General features: G+C 38.2%; 2 protein-coding genes across 4 annotated transcripts in view; one reads left to right on the top strand and one right to left on the bottom strand.

Moving 5' to 3' along the window:
- Positions 1–1,691: 1,691 nt before the first annotated feature.
- ENY2 (ENY2 transcription and export complex 2 subunit) lies at positions 1,692–12,383 on the bottom strand. Of its 3 annotated transcripts, none has more exons than XM_036263978.1 (5): positions 12,298–12,361; positions 10,733–10,809; positions 6,489–6,559; positions 5,124–5,198; positions 1,692–2,414 (listed from the first exon to the last, which is right to left on the bottom strand). In XM_036263978.1, the coding sequence occupies exons 2-5, from the start codon at positions 10,798–10,800 to the stop codon at positions 2,338–2,340; spliced, it is 291 nt and encodes a 96-aa protein (XP_036119871.1). In that variant the 5' UTR covers positions 10,801–10,809; positions 12,298–12,361; the 3' UTR covers positions 1,692–2,337. The 3 variants fall into 3 exon arrangements, with proteins under 3 accessions (XP_036119871.1, XP_036119869.1, XP_036119870.1); XM_036263976.1 differs by having other exon boundaries at positions 2,135–2,414; positions 12,230–12,376; XM_036263977.1 differs by having other exon boundaries at positions 2,153–2,414; positions 12,302–12,383.
- Positions 12,384–12,465: 82 nt separating this feature from the next.
- The window catches only part of NUDCD1 (NudC domain containing 1), a 56,512-nt gene continuing 46,536 nt past the window's right edge, over positions 12,466–22,441 (top strand). The window contains exon 1 of the mRNA XM_036263952.1: positions 12,466–12,809. Coding sequence (XP_036119845.1) covers positions 12,692–12,809 — 118 coding nt within the window. The 5' untranslated portion in view covers positions 12,466–12,691. The remainder of the gene's footprint in view (positions 12,810–22,441) is intronic.

The following is a 22,441-nucleotide window of genomic DNA, read 5'->3' as shown; positions in this document are numbered from 1 at the left end:
GTTTCTTTTTTGATAATGGGTAGCAGAATGATGCCTATAACTATCATTTAACTTTAGATTATTGTTTTATGAAATGAAACATAAAAACTCTGGGGTAGGTTTGGTGATTACGTGTATGTATGTCTTAGGTTCAACATTTTACATAATTAAGCCCAGTTGGTTCCAAGACTACACTTAAAATATAAATTCATCAGAAAGTAAAATTCTCTGGAATGTGAACCAAAAATTAATGTGAGACCTTTCCTCCAACACATCCAATTGCATTTTTACCTTCTTTTGGGCTTCTATGTTTGTTCACTCATTTAATTATTTTGCCCATTTGCCCACAAGTATCATATATAGAAAAAATAATCATGTTCCCTCCCCTCCAGATCAAAAGTTCTAGAACTATTGTGTTGAAGAGAAATTATGCACAGAAAAACAGCAGTGGGAAACCTAAACCAAATAGAAATGCCAGACTATTTTGATAAAGGGCAGAATTCTGAAGGCCAAGAGATAAGTGAAAGGTCTTTCTAGCTTGATGGACTTTCAAAAAGGTATTTAGGGATGAACAGCTTGATACTCTTGGGAACTCTTTAAATAGAGCAATAAGTAAATGTCAGATCAAGAGGGCCTAGATGCTATGGCTGAGTGTGAATTTTACCCTGCAAACCAGAAAGAACCATTTATGTTTCAAGGGGAATAAACTGACTAAACTTGAATTTTAGTAAGATCACTTGGGCAAGTGTAGAAGAGAAACTGGAGGATGCATGGAGCAACTACAGCAAGGAAATATTAGGCACCTACTGTACTAATCTGGTGTCGAACAAAGGCAGTTAAAGGGCAGGGAGTGGCCCGGCTGGTGTGGCTCAGTGGTTGAGTGTGGACTCATGTACCAAGAGGTCGCTGGTTCAATTCATGATCAGGGCACAGGAGCAGGTTGTGGACCAAATCCCCAGTGGGGGGCATGCAGGAGGTGGTCAATCAATGTTCTCTCTCTTCAATGTTTCTCTCTCTCTCTCCCCCTCTCCTTTCCTCTAAAATCAATAAAGAAAAAACAAGGGAAGGGAGTGGACAGTTGACAACCTTGCTACACTCAAAAATGGCCCTTGATCAGCAGCATAAACATTGACTGGGAGTTTGTCATAGATAAAGAATTTTGTGCAACACTTACTTTCTAAATCAGTATTTTCACAAGCTCCTCAGATAATATATGTCTGGGAGGTAATACTCACATTGATAAGGAATACAGAAGGGATAGTCAGTAGAGGGGAAATCACTATCTTAAGGGTGGTCAGTTTGAAGTGTTCATGGAACATCCAAGGAAGCTGATAGCAGATAGGTATACGGGTATGGAGGCTGGGTTGAAGTCTGGTTTGGTGATGCAATTTATCATTTATTAACCTGTTAGTATTTGAAGTCATAGTCCGACCCGTTTCCTGGGATTGTCCCAGGAAAAGCATATCATTAGTCAGGCAGAGGGCCCAGGAGCAAGCCCTAAGAAACACCGTTATTTCAAGTCCCACACGGCAAAAGGTTCTCCACAAGACACAGAAGGAACTTCCAGTGGTAGGAATAAACAATGTGAGGAGTGGGAGGAAAGTTCCAGTGGCAGGATGCTCAACATTCTCAGTTTCCAGCAGAGGTCACGTAAGCACAGACAAGAGTCCATTGGATTTGGCAATCTTGATGTCAGAGTAAAGCTATGGGTGGAGATTATTTCCCATTAAGTTCTTTCTTGACCTTAGTATGTGGGGATGTAATTTAGAGTTTCTGCTTTCAAAGTTCAGATGAGTAGATATGTGAGAGGAGCTTGGTATGGAGCCAGTTTGCAAATGTTCTCTCTTCAAATAGGATGGTAAATTCTTTGAGGAATAAGGAAGGCACATAAAGATGAGTAAGACCCAGTCCTAACTCTCAGAGTTTATAACAAATAAGAAATAAGACAACTGTAGTACAAGATGGGGCATGTATTATAAAATATTATAGGGATTCAAAAGAGAAATACACCATATCTAGACAATCAGAAGAGGCTGCTTACTTCTCCTCAGTTGTTAGCACAGAAATATGCACATACTTAATAAACTACATTACTTGATGACTTTTTCTCTCAACAAATCTGGTGGATTGTTGAAAAGTTCCATTTATTCCAAGATCCAAGGAAACTGCAAAATCATTCATGAGATATTTATTAAAATAACACATTTAGGGAAAAAAATCAATACAATGTATACATCATTACCGAAAATTGAATACCATCATACAAAAAAGGATTTTATTTTGGGAAAGCGATTCCTAATTTATGGCAAGTTTTACTTTCAGAAATAAGACCACAAAACAACACAATCTAATTCAATCTTAAAGGCTGGCATGCTGAGCAAGGAATGTTCTTATTCTTTGTAGAAGCTCCTTCTTTACACTGTCAGGTACCAGGGCTGAAATATAAAAATAAAAATATAAGAGTAAGAATATTCCAATAAATACATGTCCGATGAGATCCGATGTTTTATTCAGAATGACAAATGCATACATTGATTTAATTTATTTTACAAATAATTCTCATGAACTTTAATAGAAAAAATAGGTAAACATCTGAAAAAAGGTATATTTGCAATTCATTTTTTGAATGAACTAATACGGAAATACACTGCACGTTGGAAAGAAAACAAGGGAAAATTCTTTAAATTAGGAGTGAAAAAAAGTCTTTTTTAAATACAGAGGCTATAACAGATTGATAAATTTAATTCAAACGCAACAGCAACTTAATAAGGTTGGTCAAAAATCGCTGTAAACAAAGGCAAAAGACAAAAAACTGGGAAAACACTTCTACAGAAAAGGGCCAATCCCTCTACTCTACAATTTCTTCGATTTGATAAGAAAAAGATCAGCAGGCTAATAGAAAAATGAGCACTGAAAATGAAGAAAAGGAGAAACACACAATTCTTGAACACAAGAGGGGATAAACCTTACAAGAGAAATGAAAATTAAAACCACATTCAGATCACATATTTTACCAATCAGACTGGCTAAAATCCAAAGGTCAAAAATATAGTGTGTTGGTAAGACTGAAGAAAAGATGGACACTCATAATAGCTGCTGGGAGTATAAACTGGTACAACATTTTGGGGAAGGTAATTTGGCAATATTTTATAGAAATAAATGCACATACTCTTGGACTCAGCACAGATGCAAAAACCACAACTGTGGTTATATTTCCTATATTTTTAACTTTTTGAATTTGAACCATGTGACGTGACTGTATTATCTATTCAGAGTATTAAGCTAAAAACGAAAATAAAACCCTGCTCTTTGAAATGTTAATAGTGTCCATAAACAAATCTACATTATTGTTGTTCCTCCTCTGGCTATTAATAAATAAGGACAACAGAGAATTAATGAACACTTCTGTTATTTGGCTTGTGTCCAGAGAAAATGGAAAACTTCAAATATAGTTCAGTATTTCTATAAAGAATTCCAGAAATAAGTACACAAATCAAATGAGACAGATACTCCTTTGTATAAATTGTTTAGCTTAAGCCCGCCTAGAAATAGAGACTACATAATTCAAGTCCACTGGAAATGTGATCAATATGTATATTAAAGTCTTTTAATCAACATTATGGTGCTGGAGAAGAGATCAGTTACTTTGGGTTGGGGATAGGGTGTGAAACAAAAGGAGGCTTGAAGGAGTTTTATGGGAATGGTGGTTGTATGAATTCATACGTGTACAAAAATCATACAGTAAAAAAGTAAATTTTACTATATATTTAAAAAAAGAAAATGCTTCTACTCTTAACAATAAAGAAGACTAAGCATAAAAGAACAGATTTATTTTCACTTCTCTTTGCTTATTTGCTCCTTCTCTAGCAAAGGAGCTACAAGGGACTGATATGTCCAAGATACCAGTGTTGAAGGAGGAGCAAAGGACAATTTCTACCCTGTATAACCAGTTCCTAAATAATGTTAACATATTAAACATATATTACTGAAGTAAAACAGAAAACAAAATTAGGGAACATTATTTTAAAATATAAATTTATGAGGGAACAATAAATACTACTATTGGTTTTATTTTTCTTTCCCTGAGATATGGGTAAAGAAAATGTCAGATTTTTGTAGCTGTAACTAGGCCAAGATATGGTGGAAAGGTTCATGGGATTCCCTAGTTCCCTCCCAGCAGATAAGCAGTTCAGGGAACTAGTAGTCTCTACTTAGGATTTTCAAACTTATTTATTTTTACACCTAAATTCTTTTTACTATTTTTTTGTGTGAGAAAACAATAAGCCATCTAATTTACCTAGTACCATTTAAACAGACTTTCTCAAAATAAAAAAAATAAAAAATATGGCTCCATCTAAGATAACAATATAATGTAGTTTCTGACAATATTTGTTACATAGCATCACTGTTAATACATTTCCTTTCTTTCATTTGCCTTCTGTAAACAAGGAATTCAAAGGAGAAATGAAGGTGGTTATAGTGTGACTCTTAAATACAGATTACCCTAAACATGAAGTTACAGCACTATCAAATTCTTAACCAGTCATTCAAGAAGACAGAGCTTTGTTTCTTTTTAATAAGCAAAGAGAGAGCAGACCAATAATTCAGGGACAAGAGTAAAACTTTGAATTATTAAATATTTAAGTGAGCCTAGCCAGTGTGGCTCAGTAGACTGAGCTACTGTCCCATGGACTGAGAGGTCCGGGTCCACTCCTGGTCAGGGCACATGCCTGGTTTTGGGCTCAATCCCCAGTACGGGGTGCACAGTCTCTCTAAAAAAATCAAAAACATATTTAAAAATAAATAAATATTTAAGTGAAGCCAGGCCATATTTAATAGTTTATTAATATTTGCCTCTACAAGATTTCATATTTTAAAAATTATCTATCTTAACAATCATATCAACTTATTTGTATACTATTTCAAAGTGTAAAAACATTTTGCACCTCTTATCTCATCTGTTACTCAAAACCATGCTGAGAGGCAGGTAGGCAATTATACTTCTTCCCAATGAGAAAACACCAAGTGCCCAAATAATTTTGGAAAGGTTGTTTTTCTTTGTAGAAAGAAAAGCTGAGTCAGTATGACAGAAAAAAATCATGTCTTTAGCACAGGTTTCCTTTCACACAGTTTGTAGTCCTTACCTCTGCCTTTTGGTGTGATTTCAGCCACCAAGTCATCAACAGTAACGTGTTCTAGTCCTTTTTCTTTAATTACCTCTTATGCAAAAGCAAAAAACAAATCATATCATTTAAAATCATTATCTGTAAGAAAGATTTTCATAGAGGAAGGATTAAGATCATGTTTTTAGAGTGCAGATTGGTCTTTAAAAAAAAAAAAGAGAGAGGACACTTCTTTTTAGATACATTAAATATTCACCAGATAAATCATAAAAGCCTATTCATCTTTCGGCTAAATAACTTATATTTTAACAAATAAAACACAGAATGAATCTGAACTGTAAGGTCAAATCTAACATTTGTAAAAACCCAGTAAATTATAACTGCACAGATCTCATTTCACTGTAATCATATTAGCTCTTAAGTGTATGGAGGGGGAAAAGCTATTATTTGTGTCCAGCTTAAAATTTCATAGCCCAAAATGAAAATACAGAACTCCTTTGCTCCTTTCTCTTCTCTAGACTGGGCCAAAAGAAACAGAGGAGGGAAAGGAGTTCACATTTACTGAACCCTATTATGTGCTGGATGCTTTGCATCATTTAATATTCGCAATAATGTAATGGGCTGGGCATTTTTCCCATTTCACAGGTGAGGCAACTGAAGCATAAAGATTAAATAACTCATCCAAACATGAATTCAAATTCAGCTCTAGTCTTTTCAGTGAAGATCTGTATGACCTCCAACTCTATGCTTTTACTACTAATTTGTTACATTGCCTTCTCAGGGTTAATGTAATAAATAACTGCTACTATCATTACTACTTGTAGAAAACATTACAATACAATGGTAAATCATTAAAAATAACCAAAATGCTATTATACTAAAAGCTGAGTCAGAAAGAAGGTTCATCATAGTGACACGTGTAATCTATCTGGCGGTATCATCATCAACAGTAAGCAATTTAACAAGTTCCCATTCTACATTTAAAAAAATAAGTATAATTCTCTAGGAGATTTTAAGATGAATTTTTCAAAACACTGTTAATGACAAGATATAATTCCTATCTGTTCAATTAAAACACATTATGAATAAGTAATGTTTCACTTTGAACAGGCACACTGCAAAAGGTGGGATTCCACATTTTGAAGCCAGAAAAAATCATGCCTCCGTCATTTTAAGAGAAACAAAAAAAATATCTAAAAATTTAGAAATTAGGTCTAAATATTATCAGAGAGGAGGAAATTATTACAAGAGTCAATTTTCCAGTTGTTTAAAATTATGTCTGAACACTTAATATACCTTTAAAATACTGACTAATTTTTCTAGTGAACCCCAAACCAACAGTTGAGAGCAATGGAATTAGCTTATCTGCTAAATGAAACTGATTACCTTTACAGTGTGCCTTCAATTGATCCTTCCAGCCACATTCAATTAATTTAGCTCTCAGCAACTCTTTGAGGCTGTTGAAATAAAAGTGTTTTCAAATTAAAACTACAACAATGTACAATATCTTAGATAGGAATGTTTGAATCAAAGGTTCAACTCTTCAATTAAAAATCCCCTCCCTTCCAGTCACAAAATGTTCAATTCTTGGTTCTATCACAAAATAGTTTAGATAGTTCTTTGATCTTCTGCGAATCATGGTCTCATTTTCATTATCAGTAAAATAAAATGAAGTGGATGGGCAAAATACTTCTCAAGAAACTACTCTGGCCTTCTAACACGCTGTCTTTCCCCCTCCACCACCAAGAACACTGTGGAGCTGTACTTCTGGAGGGTATTTGTTGACCTTGGAAAAGCTGCATCTCTGAAAACTTCAAATTCCAAAATCCCTTCTCTGACTACAAATTCTTATCCTTCAGCTCTCTTACTTCTCCATTATTTCTCTCTCTAACCTCAAAGGCTTCCTCCTCCCTTTTTCCATTAACCTTCTAAATTATATATCAACTATGTATTTCATTGACTCTGATACTCCCTCCCCCCTTTTTACAATTCAGTAACTGGTATGCCTAGCATAATTTAAAAAATGTTTTATGTATTGATTTTGAGAGAGAGAGAGAAGAAGAGGAGAGAGAGAGAAGAAGAGGAGAGAGAGAGAGAGGGAGGAGATAGATTAATTAGTTGTTTCACTTATTTTATGTATTCATTGGTTGATTCCTTTATGTGCCCTCACTTGGATGGGACCCACAACCTTGGTTACCTGGCCAGGGACCTATCATAATTTAATTGGCAGGGTTTTCTTTTTTCTTACTAGCTTAAAAAAAAAAAGTGTATATTGCAATTAATGGCGTCATGGATGTAATAAAATATTTTCTTATCAGTATTTTCTGATCCTTTTGCCATACCCACTTTAATAAATCTTCAATCTTCAACCTAAATCATCTAATTTTTCAGCTCAAAAATGTTACCTATCAAACCAAACATCTTCTTTCAGTATTTCTATGCCTCCACTATGTGACATTTTCATCTCAAGATTTAATCAGGTCTTTCAAATCCAAACCCAACTCATGCCTCATGCTTCTATCCACCTCAACCTGTTCTCCTTGTCACAATGGCAATTACTCCAGTTCCTCAGGCTAGAAACCTTGGCAGCGTCCTTCACTGCAACTCTGTTAACACTACACATCCAATCTATGAGCAAATCCCACTGTTTCGTTTTAAAATATATATCTGCAATCCAGATGTTTTTCATCATCTCTGCCATTACTACCATTGTGTAAGCTACCACCTTGTTTTGACTGGACTGTTACCAAAGACTCCCAACTTGTTTCCCCTGCTTTTCCCCCTTGTACACTTCCATTCTCCTCCCACTGCTCAAAACTTTCCAGAGGCTTGCTAATTTACTCAGAATAAACTTCAAGTCTTATTATAGCCTAAATGACCCTCCATGATCTGCCCCACCCCAGCTATGCCCTGACTTTATCTCTTCTTTTCCTCCTCCCAATTTATTCAGTCTCATTAGCTTCCATGTACTCACGCCTCAAAATGCCAAAAAGCTTGTCTCAGGACCTTAGCTCTTGGAGTTCCCGCATCTCCCTCAGATCCTTCTGATCTCTTATCAGTGAATCCTTGTTTTTCTCTATTCAAAATAACATACCCCATTATTCTCTGCTTTGTTTTCCTCTAGAACTCATCATTACCTGACATTTTAGACATTTCTTGTGTCTGTTTTCTCCCATTAGAATGTAAGCTCCATGAAAGGACAGACTTCATTTTGTTCACTACTATAACTTCAGCACCTTAACAGGACATGGCATGTGGTAGAAACTCAGTAACTAGGCTGCATAAATAAAAACAGAAACAAATAAAAAATAAAAATAAACATAATCCCCTATACTCATTACTGGCAATACTATCTTCTCTGCTTCCCAAGGCACCTTTCTAGTTTCTACCTTCTTCCTCATTTCTGATTTTACTTAAAAAACAAAACAAAACAAAACAAAAAAACCCAAAAAACTAAAAACTCCCCACCAAAACCTAAGTTCTCCTTTCCATTTTACTGTTTTTCATTTTTAACCTGGTATAATCGTCTCAACACATTCTCCTGCACTCTGTCTCTAATGCATTCAGTCTCTCCCCCACACTGCCAGAATAACATTCCTAAAGTGCAAATGTGATCTAGTCATTCCCTTTTTAAAAATCTTCTAATGACTCCCATCATCCAAGGATAAGATCAAGAACAGATGTTTTTGCAAACCCACCACCTATTTTTCTGCCTTAAACACACACACACACACACACACACACACAGATACAAAAAAAACCCCCACAAAACAAAAACCCTCTACCACTCTGTGTAAGAAATTTGAGTAAGGTTCCAGTGATGGAAATGTGACCTAGGCAAGAGTATCATAACTGGCCTATTACCTAAGTAAGATGGTAATCAAGCTAGGTCTATACTGAAAATACTAGGAGGAATGTAGTCTGAGCCAGAGGTATATACATTTTGAACTACTAATCTCTGTGGTAGAGACTGTTTGAGAATAAAACCAACACAGAGGAAAGCAGAACTGAAAGAAAAGAAAGACATATCATTGACAATAATTTTGATTGCCTAAAGAAATTTCAAGCTCTAGACTTTTTAGTTAGAACTTATATATTTCCATTGGTTAAGCCAGTTTCTGTCATTTTCAACTAAAATAATTCTGATTCATACAAAATCTATTCCTCCTGTCCACTGTTGCAGCCACACAGTTTTTACTCTTTATCCTCTGGCTTTAATTCTGCACTTCCCCAGATCATCATATTGTAACAAAGCTGTGATTCTGCACATCGTTCTATCTGCCTAGATTGTCTTCTCTATTGGTGTGGATAACTGCTAATCCTTCTTCCCCAGTTGAAGTACCTCTTTTACTATGAGACCTTAACTGATCACCATAACCTACAGGTAAAGTTGAAAGATCCCTCCTGTTCCATATATATATTTCTCTCACAATTAATCACCCTGCTTCTGAAAGTCTTTTTTGATTCCTCACCCTCTTCTTTGTACTTTCAAACTCTTTTGTTCCTTTTCCAAATATTTACTTAGCCATTTACGAGCTGGGCATGATACAGGATATACAGTGGTATTTTGTTGTCAAGTAACTTAGATTATATTGAAGGATACCAACTAGCAAAGTAGGTAGTCCCAATATAATGTGGTTAAATGCTCCAATAGAACAAGGTATTTGGGAGTTAACAGACTCTCAGAAGAGATATTTAAATTAAGACCTGAAAGATGAGCTACTTGGAGAAAAAAGAGGAATGTTTCAGAGTACAAATAGTACATGCTACTCTCGGGTTAAGAGAGTTTGGTAATGCCCTGGTCATTGTGGCTTGGTTGGAGTGTCGTCCCATACACCCAAAGATCTTGGGTTCCATCCCCAGTCGGGGTGCTTACAGGAAGAGACCAATCTATGTTTTTCCCACATTGTGTTTCTTTCTTTCTCTCTCTCTCTCTCACTCTTTCTCCCTCCCTCCCTCCCCTGCTCCTCTCTAAAATCAATAAAAACATATCCTTGGGCCCTGGCCAGTTTGGCTCAGCGGTTAGAGTGTCGGCCTGCGGTCCGGAGAGACCTGGGTTCGGTTCCCGCTAAGGGCACGTACTTCGGTTGCAGTTTGTCTCCGGCCCTGGTTGGTCGTGCGGGTGGCAGCCACTCGATGTGTCCCTTCACGTCGATGTTTCTCTCTCTCTCTCCCTTCCTTTCTCTCCCTCCCACTCTACCTGTACAAAAAATGGAAAAATATCCTCAGGTTAGGATAAAAAAAAACAACAACACATATCCTTGGGTGAGGATTAAAAAAAAAAAGAGAGCTTGGTAACTAAAACTGGTTTTATTATGCTGTCTCCCTGTTAAAAACTGGTTAACATTATGTCTCCAATTGTAGTTACTGGAAATTTTCTTCACTATTATACAATCTTTGAGAGTCATTTCTTGTTCATTTTTCTATATTATCCACTTCCCGCTAAGTCTTGCAATACTGAATAGACATGTTTTTTACAGATGTGAGGAATGAAAGCTTTGGACAATCTCTACTTTCTGTAATTCTTTCCACCGACATCAGTTTTGTTTCTTGATATTTTTATTTTCTATACACAACATAACTATAATTTAAAGGTGTTTAACGTAACTTATTAACAGTCTATTACTTACCGTTCTCTTTCTCCAGTTTCTATCAACTTTTGGTTAATCGCTGCTCTCATCTGCGCATCTTTGTTCATCTTGCTAACCTGAACATCAACATGTGTTTTCAGATATAGAACATTTATAAAGCATTTTTCTTCTAAATCCTCTAGGCAAGCATCTCAACACATTTAACATTCATTCTACCTACCAAAGGGGTAATAATTTTCAACAATGTGTTAACATCATTACTCTTAATATTTACTGCATCCCAAGAAGTCACACTGATAAATTCACTTCAGTTTCCTTCCCCCATATACCCTTTATTAAAATGAGACTTTAGTAGTTATTATAACATTTACTAAACACTTAACGTGCCTGGTACTGGGCTAACACATTAGTTTTTTTTTTATTTAATTCCCATATCTTATTCTTTTATGTAAGTATTATTAACATAATCTGTATTTTACAGATGAGGAAACTGAGGCACTGAGATAGAAAATGGTGAAAGCAGGTTTTGAACTCAGGTGCTCTGACCCCAGAACCCCTCGCCCCCCCCAAACACTTCAACAGCACATTATAACTGATCGCTAATCATTTCTGTACCTTAATTGCGTTCAACATTTTGGGAAAGCCGTAATATGAGCTAAGTAGCAATAAAAGATTAAGCAATGTTGGTGAAAAATGAAACTACCAAATAAGGTTTTAAATTGCTTTACTTTTCACTAGGATGTGTCCAGACTCACAACTACCAAACTAGCTCTAAGTAAATTTGTTTGCTCGTTGTGGAAGCTTGCTGGTTAGATAAGGGGGAAACATGTCCCAAACTAATTCTTAACTTAGAAAATTCACGATTTTCGGGGAAAAAAAATGAACCACCAACGCCAAAGCAGTGTAGAAAGAAGAGGAAGGTTAGGCTGTAAAACTTGGAACAAGTTTTACTTGTTTCCTAGCATGACTTCACTGACTCTGCCGCTGACTTCAGACCACTGTGGTCGTCTCCCAGCTGGTCTGTAGGAACACGCAGACTGGCAGTGAGTTTTCAGAGTTGCGTTCTTCCCCCAGTGCAACAGGAAAAAAGAGAGGCTGAGAAAGGATGAGGAAATGTGTGCTTTTGTAGTCGGAGGCGAACATCTTCAAAATAATTCTAAGGTCTAGTCCGGACCATTCCCAGAATATTGAACTTAAATCTCGCCTTGGCCCCTAAAATACAGATAGTGACCTTGGACAAGTCAATTCTTAAAGACCTCAGTTTTCTCACTGGTAAAACCAGGGCGCTAGGGGATCCCTCCCAGTTCAGTCATTCTTTGGGAAAACAGAATAGGGCGGAGACAGCGGGAGAGGCGGGAGGGGAGGAGCCAGAAAACAAAGCGAGGACTGGCTTCAGGCCAACTCCGGTAGCACGCCGTGTCGGAGAGCCCTACAGGCCCGCGAGCGCGGGTCGGGGAAGCTAACGAAAGACAGCACATCGAAAGGAGCCTGGGCTGGGCCCGGGTCCCGGCCCTGAGGACCACGGGCATAGCTCACCACCATCACCGCGGGCGAGGGCCGTCCCTTCCCAGCGACGAAATGACCCTTGCGCTGACGACCGTTACCTACCACACTCTTCGGCTGCCCAGACTTAGACCCTCAGTAGCTCGGGCGCCTAAGCTCACAGAAAGCTAGAACACGCATTTCCGGGGCGGGGCCTCGCCACCCTGCCTATAATGTGAGAATTTAACCAGCGCGGGCCGCCTCCTGGTCGCTTAGCCCTCTGGGTAAGGGAGTCCAGCTCCTGCTGTCGCGAGGGCCGTGCGTCTTCCGAAAACTACGTGGCCCAGCATGCAATAGTCAACTTTCTCACGGGCACTACATTTCCCAGAAGGCATTCTGAAACGCAGGGTTTTCTGGGATGGGACCCACGCAGCCTCCCAGCCTCCGTGCTGCGATTGAAGCGCGGACCTTTCAACAAGAGCTTTATTAATTCTCACGCTAGGATCCTGGAAGGCGATGGAGGTGGCCGCTAATTGCTCCCTGCGGGTGAAGAGACCTCTGCTGGATCCCCGATTCGAGGGTTACAAACTCTCCCTCGAGCCGCTGCCCTGTTACCAGCTAGAACTTGACGCAGGTGGGAAGCGGCGGCACTTTTCCATTTCCCTTTCGGATGCCCGGGGCCAGACCCTTCCCGCATTTTCTTCCTTTCTCACTCGGGCTGGCAAGGCGACCGGGGCCTTCCTTACGGCCCGTCGGGCTCGAGGGGAGCAGAGGGTGGCGGTTTCTGGAGAAGGACGTCCATCCCGGAACTCCCCGGGAGCCACCTTCTTGCGGCTCTTCTGTAGCGGGGCCACCGGCCGGCACTCGGCTCGGCCGCTGGGGTTCCGAGGGCTGGCACGGGGTGCTGCTTGGGCTCAGGCCGCCTGTCGGTCCCTGCTTGGTCCCTGCTGCGGAGAAAGCCCAGAACTTGCTTTCCCCATGGAGCATCCTCTGTGAACGTGTGCGTTGAGGCCACACCTCCTTGGAGGACCCCGGCTCGTTTCCTCTGGCGGAGACCGACCCATTTCTTAAAAGAGAAAGAAAAACTCCGTGGCAGTTCAGAGCATTTTCAATTACCTGGGTGATATTAGACTAGTCCTTAGTCTTGAACATCTCTAGGAAATTTGAATAAGTTGATTTTCGTACCTATACATCTAATTACTTGTTCATTTGTAGCTGGCCAAAATAAATTCTTTTTTTTTTTAAAACAAGGTGAAGAATGGCATTCTCATTGATGGTAGAGAGCCCAAAGATCTGCGTTTTTTAATACACACCCATGCTGATTCTGATGCATGTTGTCAATAGATCACACCTTGAGAAATACTGATCTAGAGTTAATTTAATTGTATAGTGTCAAATAAGGAATAAGTGCTCGATTCATTTATAAAATTCAGAAATATCTATTGGGACCCGTTTTATGTTACATGCTAGTATCAAGGTGAGTGTGACAGTCTGTAACATAAAGGTGCAATTGTCTAGAGAAGAAAAGTAAATAATTGCAGAACGATGTGGTAAGGCAGTGATTAGGATATGTACAAACCATAATGGTAGTACTTAAGTGTATTTCCAAGCCAGCCTGGGGAAAGCTTCCTGGAGTCCATATCTAAGTTGAGCTTTGGAGAATAGGTAAGAGTTGGTCATGGTAGGATAAAATGAGTTTAATTTTCCTTTTTATTCCATTCCTGTCCCACTCCATATCAGTAAATGGTACTACCATGGTTAGTTAGGTTATGCATTAAAAAAAAAAATCACCCAAACCCAGCTGATGTGGCTCAGTGGTTGAGCATCAACCCATACACCAGGAGGTTGCCGGTTCAATTACCTGTCAGGGCACATGCCCAGGTTGTGGGCCCAATCCTCAGTGGGGGCATGCAGGAGGTGGCCAGTCGATGTTCTCTGTCATCGATGTTTCTTTCTCTCCCTCCCTCTCCCTTCCTCTTAGGAAAAAAAAAAAAATCAATAAAGAAAAAAAATGCACCAAATTAAAAAAAAGAAAGTACCCTAAAACTCAGTGGCCTAAAACAATAAGCAGTTATTGTTGCTCACAAGTCTATAGGAGGTAGGTGGTTCTAAGTGTGGCTTGGGCGCATTTGTGCATTTTTATTCAGTTATGGGTCTGCTAGGTGTCTCTGCTCATCTTGGCTGGACTTCCTCGTGTGTTTAGGGGTTCTCTGGCTATAAACTGGCTTAAGAATATTTCAGATGGTCCCTGTTGAGCTCTGCTCCATGTGGTCTCTCTTTAGCCTGCTAGTCCAGGCTTATTTCAAGAGACAAGTAGTAGTGCAAAAGCACTTTTTGAAGCTACTGCTTGGAATAAGTTTGCTGTTATCCTTTTACCTAAGCAAGTCATATAATCACGCCTAGAGTAATTACGTAAAACAATCTCACACCAAATGGCATAGATCCAGGGAGTCATAAAAAATTGGGACTATTAGTGCAGGTCTGTATAATTGTGTATACTGAAGTTATGGAGTTATTTGTTCTTAAGTCCCCCTATTCAATCTGTCAGCAAATCCAGTCCACTCAAGATTTTGGCTTCTTCATGCCTCTGCCTTTGTCCAAGTCACAGTTATCTCTTACCTGAACTATAGTAGCTTCCCGACTGTCCTTCCTTTCTTCACTTTCGGGCTCCTTCACTCCATTCTCCATTAGGCAGTCCAGTTATAGTTTGTAATTCTATATTTATTTTATATCTGTTTCCTTCACTAGACTGTGAGCTCCATGAAGACAGTGATGTTTCTCCTTACTTTCTACTCTGTCATTGCTATTGGAATAGTGGGTGCTCAATAAATTGAGTGAATGAAGGAGAGAAGGGGGAAAAAAATCTGGGAAAGTGAGACAGGACTTAGAAAGATAGGTGAGGGCACTGTTTATCTTTCGGACTTTACCTTGTCAGTGTTTCCCAGACTTCTGCAGGGGCCTTACAATAAAACATAAAGCTCATTTGTCATAGATTTACCAACTTTTTAATGTGCCAAATGGAGATGTTTCTTAAAAACTGTCATGTACTTGCCTGACGTGTGGCTCAGTTGGTTGAGCATCGTCCCATATATTAGGAGGTCACTGGTTAGATTCCTGGTCAGGGCCCCCGTTGTGGGCTTAATCCCTAGTAGGGGGCATGTAGGAGGCATCCAGTCCATGTTTCTCTCTCATCTATAGTTCTCTCTCCCTCTCCCTTCTCTCTGAAATCAATTAAAAACATATTTAATAAAACAAACAAAAACAACTGTCACATGCTCACCCATCCTTTCATAAATAAAAGGATATTTTAACACCAAAAAAGCAGGAAGCAAAACCTCACAATATATAGCTCTCTAAATCAAATACATTAGTTTTTATTAAAAACTCTACTAAGCTGCCCTTTTTCTCCCCTCATTTCACCAGTATTGGTCTTAGATTCTCTGTTTGGCATGCACAACTGGAGCTGATGAGGTGCCATTTAGGGTTTTAAGTATAGAAGGAAAGTCGATTTGGGATTTGAATGGTTTGTTCTTGGGCTCTGTGGAGGTTGAATTTGGAGACAGGGAGATCAGCTTAATGCTTTGAGGTGGTTCACGTTGAGGGGCTTAACATTAAGATGTACTTGAGGGTGATGATGAAAAAGAGGTTAATTCCTTTAAAATCTGTCATTTCTAGAAATAGTGAGGTATGATTCAGGAGATGTTCCTGACGGCTTGACTTCTTATACACTAACCCAAGGAGTTATTCAGCAAACTGTTACTCAGCGCCTCTGGCTTGGGGAGGTCTGTGTTTAGGACATGAGGATGAAGATGTGGTCCCTGGTCTCAAAGAGGTTGGAGGTTTATTCCGTTGTCTTAAATAGTGTTATTAAATTGTTCTAAAATTCCCTCTGCTGTGTAAACAGTACATGTCACTATATTTATCTATTTTAAAGAAGTAAGCAAAAAACCTTCTTTATAAATTGTAATTGCCCTTTGACCCAGCAATTCCATTTCTGGGCATTTATCTTATAGACGTTTTTGCCCTGGAATATTTTTTTTACTATGTTTTTATTGATTTTTTTTTAGAGAGAGAGGAAGGGAGAAAGAGATAGAAACATCGATGTGAGAGAGAAACATGGATCGGCTGCCTCCTGCATGCTCCCTACTGGGGATCGAGCCTGTAGCTCCGGCATGTGCCCTGACAGCGAATTGAACCAGGACCTCTGAGTCCATGGGACGACGCTGAATCTTCTGAGCCACATGGCCAGAACCTAGAATCTTTATTCAGTAAATATCTTTGTATATATTTTTTCCTTATATTTCACCTTGCTAACTCATACTCCATTTTTCCGTCTTCATCCATGTGTTAGATTGCTTTCTCTACTACCTAGTTAAAATCTATACTACAGAATCTGTACGTTTTAGAATCTGTACTATCACATCGTACTGAGTACTTCATAGACTTTGTCTCATTTAGTAACATTCAATGTCTTTTCTATGCTGACTGTTAGTTCTGTATTGATGAGTCCTGTGTCCATTTTCCTCAGTGCTTTATCTCTAGGGCTGGAGCATGCCTGATGAATAATGGATTGTTTTATATCACACACATTACACAGCTTTATTGGGATAAAATTGGCAATAAATTCCATATATTTAAGTGTATAGTTTGGCAAATTTTGACATATGTATACATTCATGAACTCATCACAATCAAGATAGTAAACTTAGCTGTCATTTCCCAGAGTTCTGTGTGCCTTTCTGTAACCAGTCCTCTATTCCTTCCCATTCCCCTTCAATCCCTAAGCAACTACGGATGTACTTTCTGTCACTATAGGTTACTTTTTTGCATTTTCTAGAATTTATATTCATGGAATTATACAGTGTGTATTTTTTTTTTTTGTCTGTAGTCTTTTACCCAGCATAATTACTTTGAATTCATCCTTATTGGATTGAGAGAGGGATATTGTAATCTGACTATAATTGTGGATTTTTCTAATTTTCCTTGCAGTTCTGTCAGTTTTTGCTTCATATATTTTGAAGCTCTATTATGTTGTATAAACATTGATTATTGTGTTCTCTTGATAATTTGACCCTTTTATCATTATGAAATAGCCTTCTTTAACCTTGGTGATAGTTTTTAACGTCTTTGCGCCTTAGTATTTAGCATGCATTTCTTATTGGCAGAAATAGTTGGAGCTTGTTTATTCATTTAATCTGACAAATCTCTTATAATTCAATTGTTTATGTTTGATGTGATTATTGATTTTGTTAGATTTGAGTCTTTTATCTAGCTATTGGTATTCTGTTTGTCCCATCTAGTCTTTGGGAAAATGGAATTTTCTTACTGTCTGCCTCCTTTTGGATTGAATGTTTTTTGTTTGTTTGCTTTTTTATCCTCACCAGAGGACATGCTTAGAGAGAGGAAGGAAGAAAGAGAGAAAAAAAGAGGAAAAAAAACACTGGCCCTTCATAGGTGCCTTTACCAGGAATCAAACCCACAACCCAGGCATGTGTCTTGACCAGGGATCGAACCGGCAACCTTTTGGTGCCTAGAACAATGCTCAACCAACTGAGCTACTCTGGCTGGGCTGGATTGAATAGTCTTCTTTGAATACATTTTATCACCTTTGTTGGCTTTTTGGCATTTGCTTTTGTTTTATTTTAGTAGTTGCTTTGGGGTTTAAGTATACAGCTTTAACTTATTACATAATACATTCAAATGATATTACACTACTTCACATGTAGTGTAGGACTCTTACAATAGTATACTTCCATTTCTCCCCTGCTGGCCTTTATGCTGTTGTTGTCATGCATTTTACTTTGATATATTATTATAAATTCACAGCACGTTGTTATTTTTGTTTAAATAGTTAATTATCTCTAAGAGATCTAAATGATAAGAAAAAATCTTATATATTTCTCCTAAGTAGCTATTTTTGGTGCTCTTCACTCCTGTAGATCCATATTTTTATCTGTATAATTTTCCTTCTCTCTGTGGGTCTTGGTGATGAATCTTCTAGCTTTTGTATGTCTGAAAACACTTTTATTTTGCCTTGGTTTTCAAAAGATGTTTTTGCCACAAGTAGAAGTCTAGGTTGACAATTTTTTTATTTCAGTACTTTAAAGATGTTACCCCAGTGTCTTTTGCCTTGTATTGATGAGAAATCTGATGTTATACATGTTTGTCTCTTTATGCATAACTTACCTTTTCTCTTTTTTGACTTTTTTTCCTTTACATGTGTTATGAGCAATTTGATTATGTTGTTCCTTGGCATGGCTTTCTCATGAATCTTGTGCTTAGAGTTTGTTGATCTTCCCAAATCTGTGGATTTATAGTTTTCATCAGATGTGGAAAGTTTCCCGGCATTGTTTCTTCCATTTTTTTCCCTTCTCTCTTCTTTTCTTTAAGAAATCAGTTGCCCAATTTTAGATTACTGGAAGTTGACCCCAGTGCATCAATGTCATTTTCATTTTTTTCATTCATTTTTTTCTATTTTATTTTTGATAATTTCTATTTTTGTGCCTTTAATTTTACTAATCTTTCATTAATCCAATCCAATGTATTTTCATCTTAGATACTTTAGTTTTCATCTCTATAAGTTTGATTTAAATCATTTTTACATCTTTCATGTCTGTATCATTTTGATCATATGGAACAACTAATTATAACTTCTATGTCAATTATATCTTGAACTTCTGTTGATTGTTTATTCTTTATATTTTGGGTTTCATTTTCTTTTCTCTTTGTATGTCTGGTTATATTTAACTAGATGCCAGAAATTGTGACTTTTAACTTGTTTGCAGCAGAGTGTACTTGTATTTGTATAAATCTTGAACTTATGATTCAAGAAATGCTCAGTCTAGAGCTAATTATTTGAGAGAAGACTTTTCTGTGTTCTCTATCCATTATCCCATGAACTCTGAGTTTTCCCCATTCTGCCTGGTTGGGGGAACAGTCAGAGTTCTCAGCCTCGTGTGAGTGCCTAAAAGAGTTTTCTCTAATCCTCTCAACTGGCTTTTCCCCTGACCTGGGGTAGTTTCCTCAAACATATGCCATTATTTGAGAGAGACCCTCTGAATTTCTCTCTCTCTCTGTGGCTCTCCTCTCTGGTACTCTGTTTAATGAACTGTAGCTGCCTTGGTCATATCCCCAGAGTTTCACTCAGTTTCCACAACAAGGGAAAAAGTTCTTCCTCACTTTTTCCTCTTTGTGTCATGGTCTGGAAACTCATTCAAGACAGTAGTAAGCTGAAGCAGTGGTACAGCTCACCTCTTTTTTTATTTTTAATATTTTTTCTTTATTGATTTGAGAGAGAGAGGAAGGGAGAGGGAGAGAGAGATAGAAACATTGATGAGAGAGAACATCAATTGACCGCCTCCTGCATGCCCCCCACTGGGGATCGGGCCCACAACCTGGTCATGTTCCCTGACCAGGAATCGAACCGGTGACCTCTTGGTGCATGGGTCAATGCTCAACCACTGAGCCACACTGGCTGGCCAGCTCACCTCTTTTATTTCTCATTTCTTAAGGAACACTATCCTATGTTGCCTGATGTCTAGTGTCTTGAAAACTGTTGTTTCATGTAATTTTGTCGGGTTTATTTAATTTTATCTTATTGACTCTTTCTGATGGAAAGATAGATCTGGTTACTATTATTCCATCTTGGCTGCAAGAAAAAAAAATTGTTCAGTATTTATTTTTAAGTGGAAAAAAAATGATTTCTGGAGAATAGAAGAGTACAAACAAAATTGCAATTGGTTCATCAGGATAATGAGAAAATGGGCTCTTTTTAAAGAAGTTTGAGAAGTACAGGGTAAGAGACAGCTCTGCTTTGAGGGCAGGGCAGAGAGGAGGAAACCTTTTTCATTTGTTTGTTTTGCAAGGGGGGAAGTTTATGGCATATTTAAGAGGAGGAGAAGAGACCAGCAGAGAGGAGATTACTGCCAGAGGACGGGCCTAGAAGAGGGAGGAGAGAATGGAATCATAGGCACCTTTGTGAGAATTTGCCTTTGAAGGGAGAGGAGAAACAGGGAAATTAACACTTATTTGCCATGTGGCCAACACTTTATGTGTTTTAAGGTTAAGTTTGTCAAGAATTTTATAAGACAAATATTACCCTTTATTGCAGGTGAGACAAGGTAGGAAGGTCGGTAACTTTAACGAGGCTACTTGCAGTGGGAAAGCTGTACCTAGAGCTCATGCTGTTTCTTATTTATTTATTTGAGAAGGAGAGAGAACCATCAGTTTGTTGTCCCACTTATTTATGCATTCACTGGTTGATTCTCATAAGTGCCCTGACCAGGGATCTGAACCCACAACCCTGGTGCATCAGGGTGCCACTCCAACCAACTGAGCTACCTGCTCAGGACTGTTTCTAATGTATTTTGTAGTCTCTCTGGGCTTTTTCTTCAGGGCAGGGAGAATAAAAGCTGGTGAAGATTATGGCAGTAGTTGAAGTAAAGGGAGAGAAGAGCCATGTAACCATTGTATTTATGTAGACTTTACTATAAAATTTGTATCTACTTTTATGGAGGAAAATATGAGGAAGAAAGGAGGGGAATATGTTAATGTGCATAAGCATTATATAACAGTTTAATTTAAAGAGCAATGCTCCTAATTCTAGCCCTGCCTTATTCCATAAATCTTGCTTCAGAATTTATAGCACAACTTGTGCTCTACTTTTTTGCATCTTTATACACAGCTAATAAATTCAAGAGAAAAGAAGACTTAACTCATTGGATACGATTAGATGATAAGTGGTCTAAGAAGTGACCTTTGTTAGTGTTTTAATATTCTTTGACTCTGTCTTCCGTTTAAAAAAAATATTATGCTTATCTAAATATCAGATTGAATCATATTTAGCTGGTGTCAGAAGAGCTGAATAGTCCTGGCCAGTGTGTCTCAGGGGATAGAGTGTCAGCCTGTGCACCGAAGGGTCATGGGTTTGATTCCTGGCTAAGGACGTGTACCTGAGTTCCAGGTTTTGATCCCCCGGCCTGGTTGGGGCACATTCGAGACAACCAATCAATGTGTCTTTCTCACATTAATGTTTCTCTCTGTCTCTCTCCTCCTCCCTCCCTTCTACTCTGTCTAAAATTTAACGGAAAAAAACATCCTCAGGTGAGGATTAGCCACAAAAAAAAAAGAAAAAAAAAGAGTTGAATATTGACAGTTTAATGTGGTTCAATGTAATAGTATATTATAAACAAGAAGCAGTCATTGTAACTATTGTTAGCACCATTAAAAGGCTCAAGTCTGTTTTATTTACTAGTGTTTGCCCAATACACAGTATCTGACACACAGTGGTCATTCAATAAATGATTTTTGAGTGAAAAACTATAGGTTTTCTAGGTTATATGTATGTTTTGTAAGGAATTTGGGTAAAGATTAGAGGAGATTCCCTTTGTGTTAGGGCCCTAAGGTTTTGTTTTGTTTTGTTTTGTTTTTTTAAAGACCAAGAGAGAAGGATTTTTCAGCAAAGCTCCTTTATTTCCAATGCAAGATAATGTTAAATAAAATATTTGCTACACGGGCTTCTTAGCTCTGTGTCAAAGACATTCGTCTTCTTCAGCCATTTCAAAGGTCCCAGCAGAGATCTGAGACTCCCTGCCCTCCGCTCCCTCTCGTAGGCGGCTTTGTGAAAGCTCTGCCAGTCTCCCGTTCTCAGCACTGTCTGTCCTTCAGTTGTCCTGCCTCCCCTTGTATATTAGGGTGATTAACGTGATGTTTGTCTTTCTCACGTGGGGCCAGAGGCAGCTTTTTTCTATGCACTAACAGGACAGTTATGAAGAAAATGTATCTGTCATCATATTGTCTAATATACTGTTTGGGCCATATGGTGCCATGCACATTTCCTGCAGTATCGAGTTTCATCCACACAGTGGTGCTGGAAAACCAAGAATTGGTGTTTGCTCCCCTCCTAACCAGTGGAATATGTATTTTGAACTATTCCTTATAAAATAAACATTTCCTCAAGTTATATAGTAACCATTTCCTCATCCTCTATCAAATCCAACTTTAAGTTATAATGATGTTACTTCTAAAATGCCTCTAAACTTCAGTTGTCCTTACCCGACTGACTGCAGTGGCTTCCTAATGGATCTTCCTGGATTTACCCTTGCTCTACTCTGGAATGTTTTCCATGTTGTAGTTATAAGTGATCCTTTTACAAATTTGAATCTGGACTTGATTATGCTGCTTAAAAACATCCTTATTACATTGAGTTTATCAACAAATATAAATAAAGACAAGGCCTTTCATGATTCAACTCCTGCCAAATTCTCT

This window comes from Molossus molossus, unplaced genomic scaffold, assembly GCF_014108415.1.
Source record: "Molossus molossus isolate mMolMol1 unplaced genomic scaffold, mMolMol1.p scaffold_m16_p_16, whole genome shotgun sequence".
Classification (NCBI taxonomy): domain Eukaryota; kingdom Metazoa; phylum Chordata; class Mammalia; order Chiroptera; family Molossidae; genus Molossus; species Molossus molossus.
The sequence above is the reverse complement of the archived record's forward strand: the minus strand, read 5'-3'. Positions and strand labels throughout refer to the sequence as shown.

Coding starts and splice junctions, on each gene's coding strand:
- ENY2 (XM_036263976.1), bottom strand. Junction 5,199..6,488: donor ATTGAAGGCACACTGTAAAG/GTAATCAGTTTC, acceptor CTTTTGCATAAG/AGGTAATTAAAGAAAAAGGA. Junction 2,415..5,123: donor AATCACACCAAAAGGCAGAG/GTAAGGACTACA, acceptor TTTATATTTCAG/CCCTGGTACCTGACAGTGTA.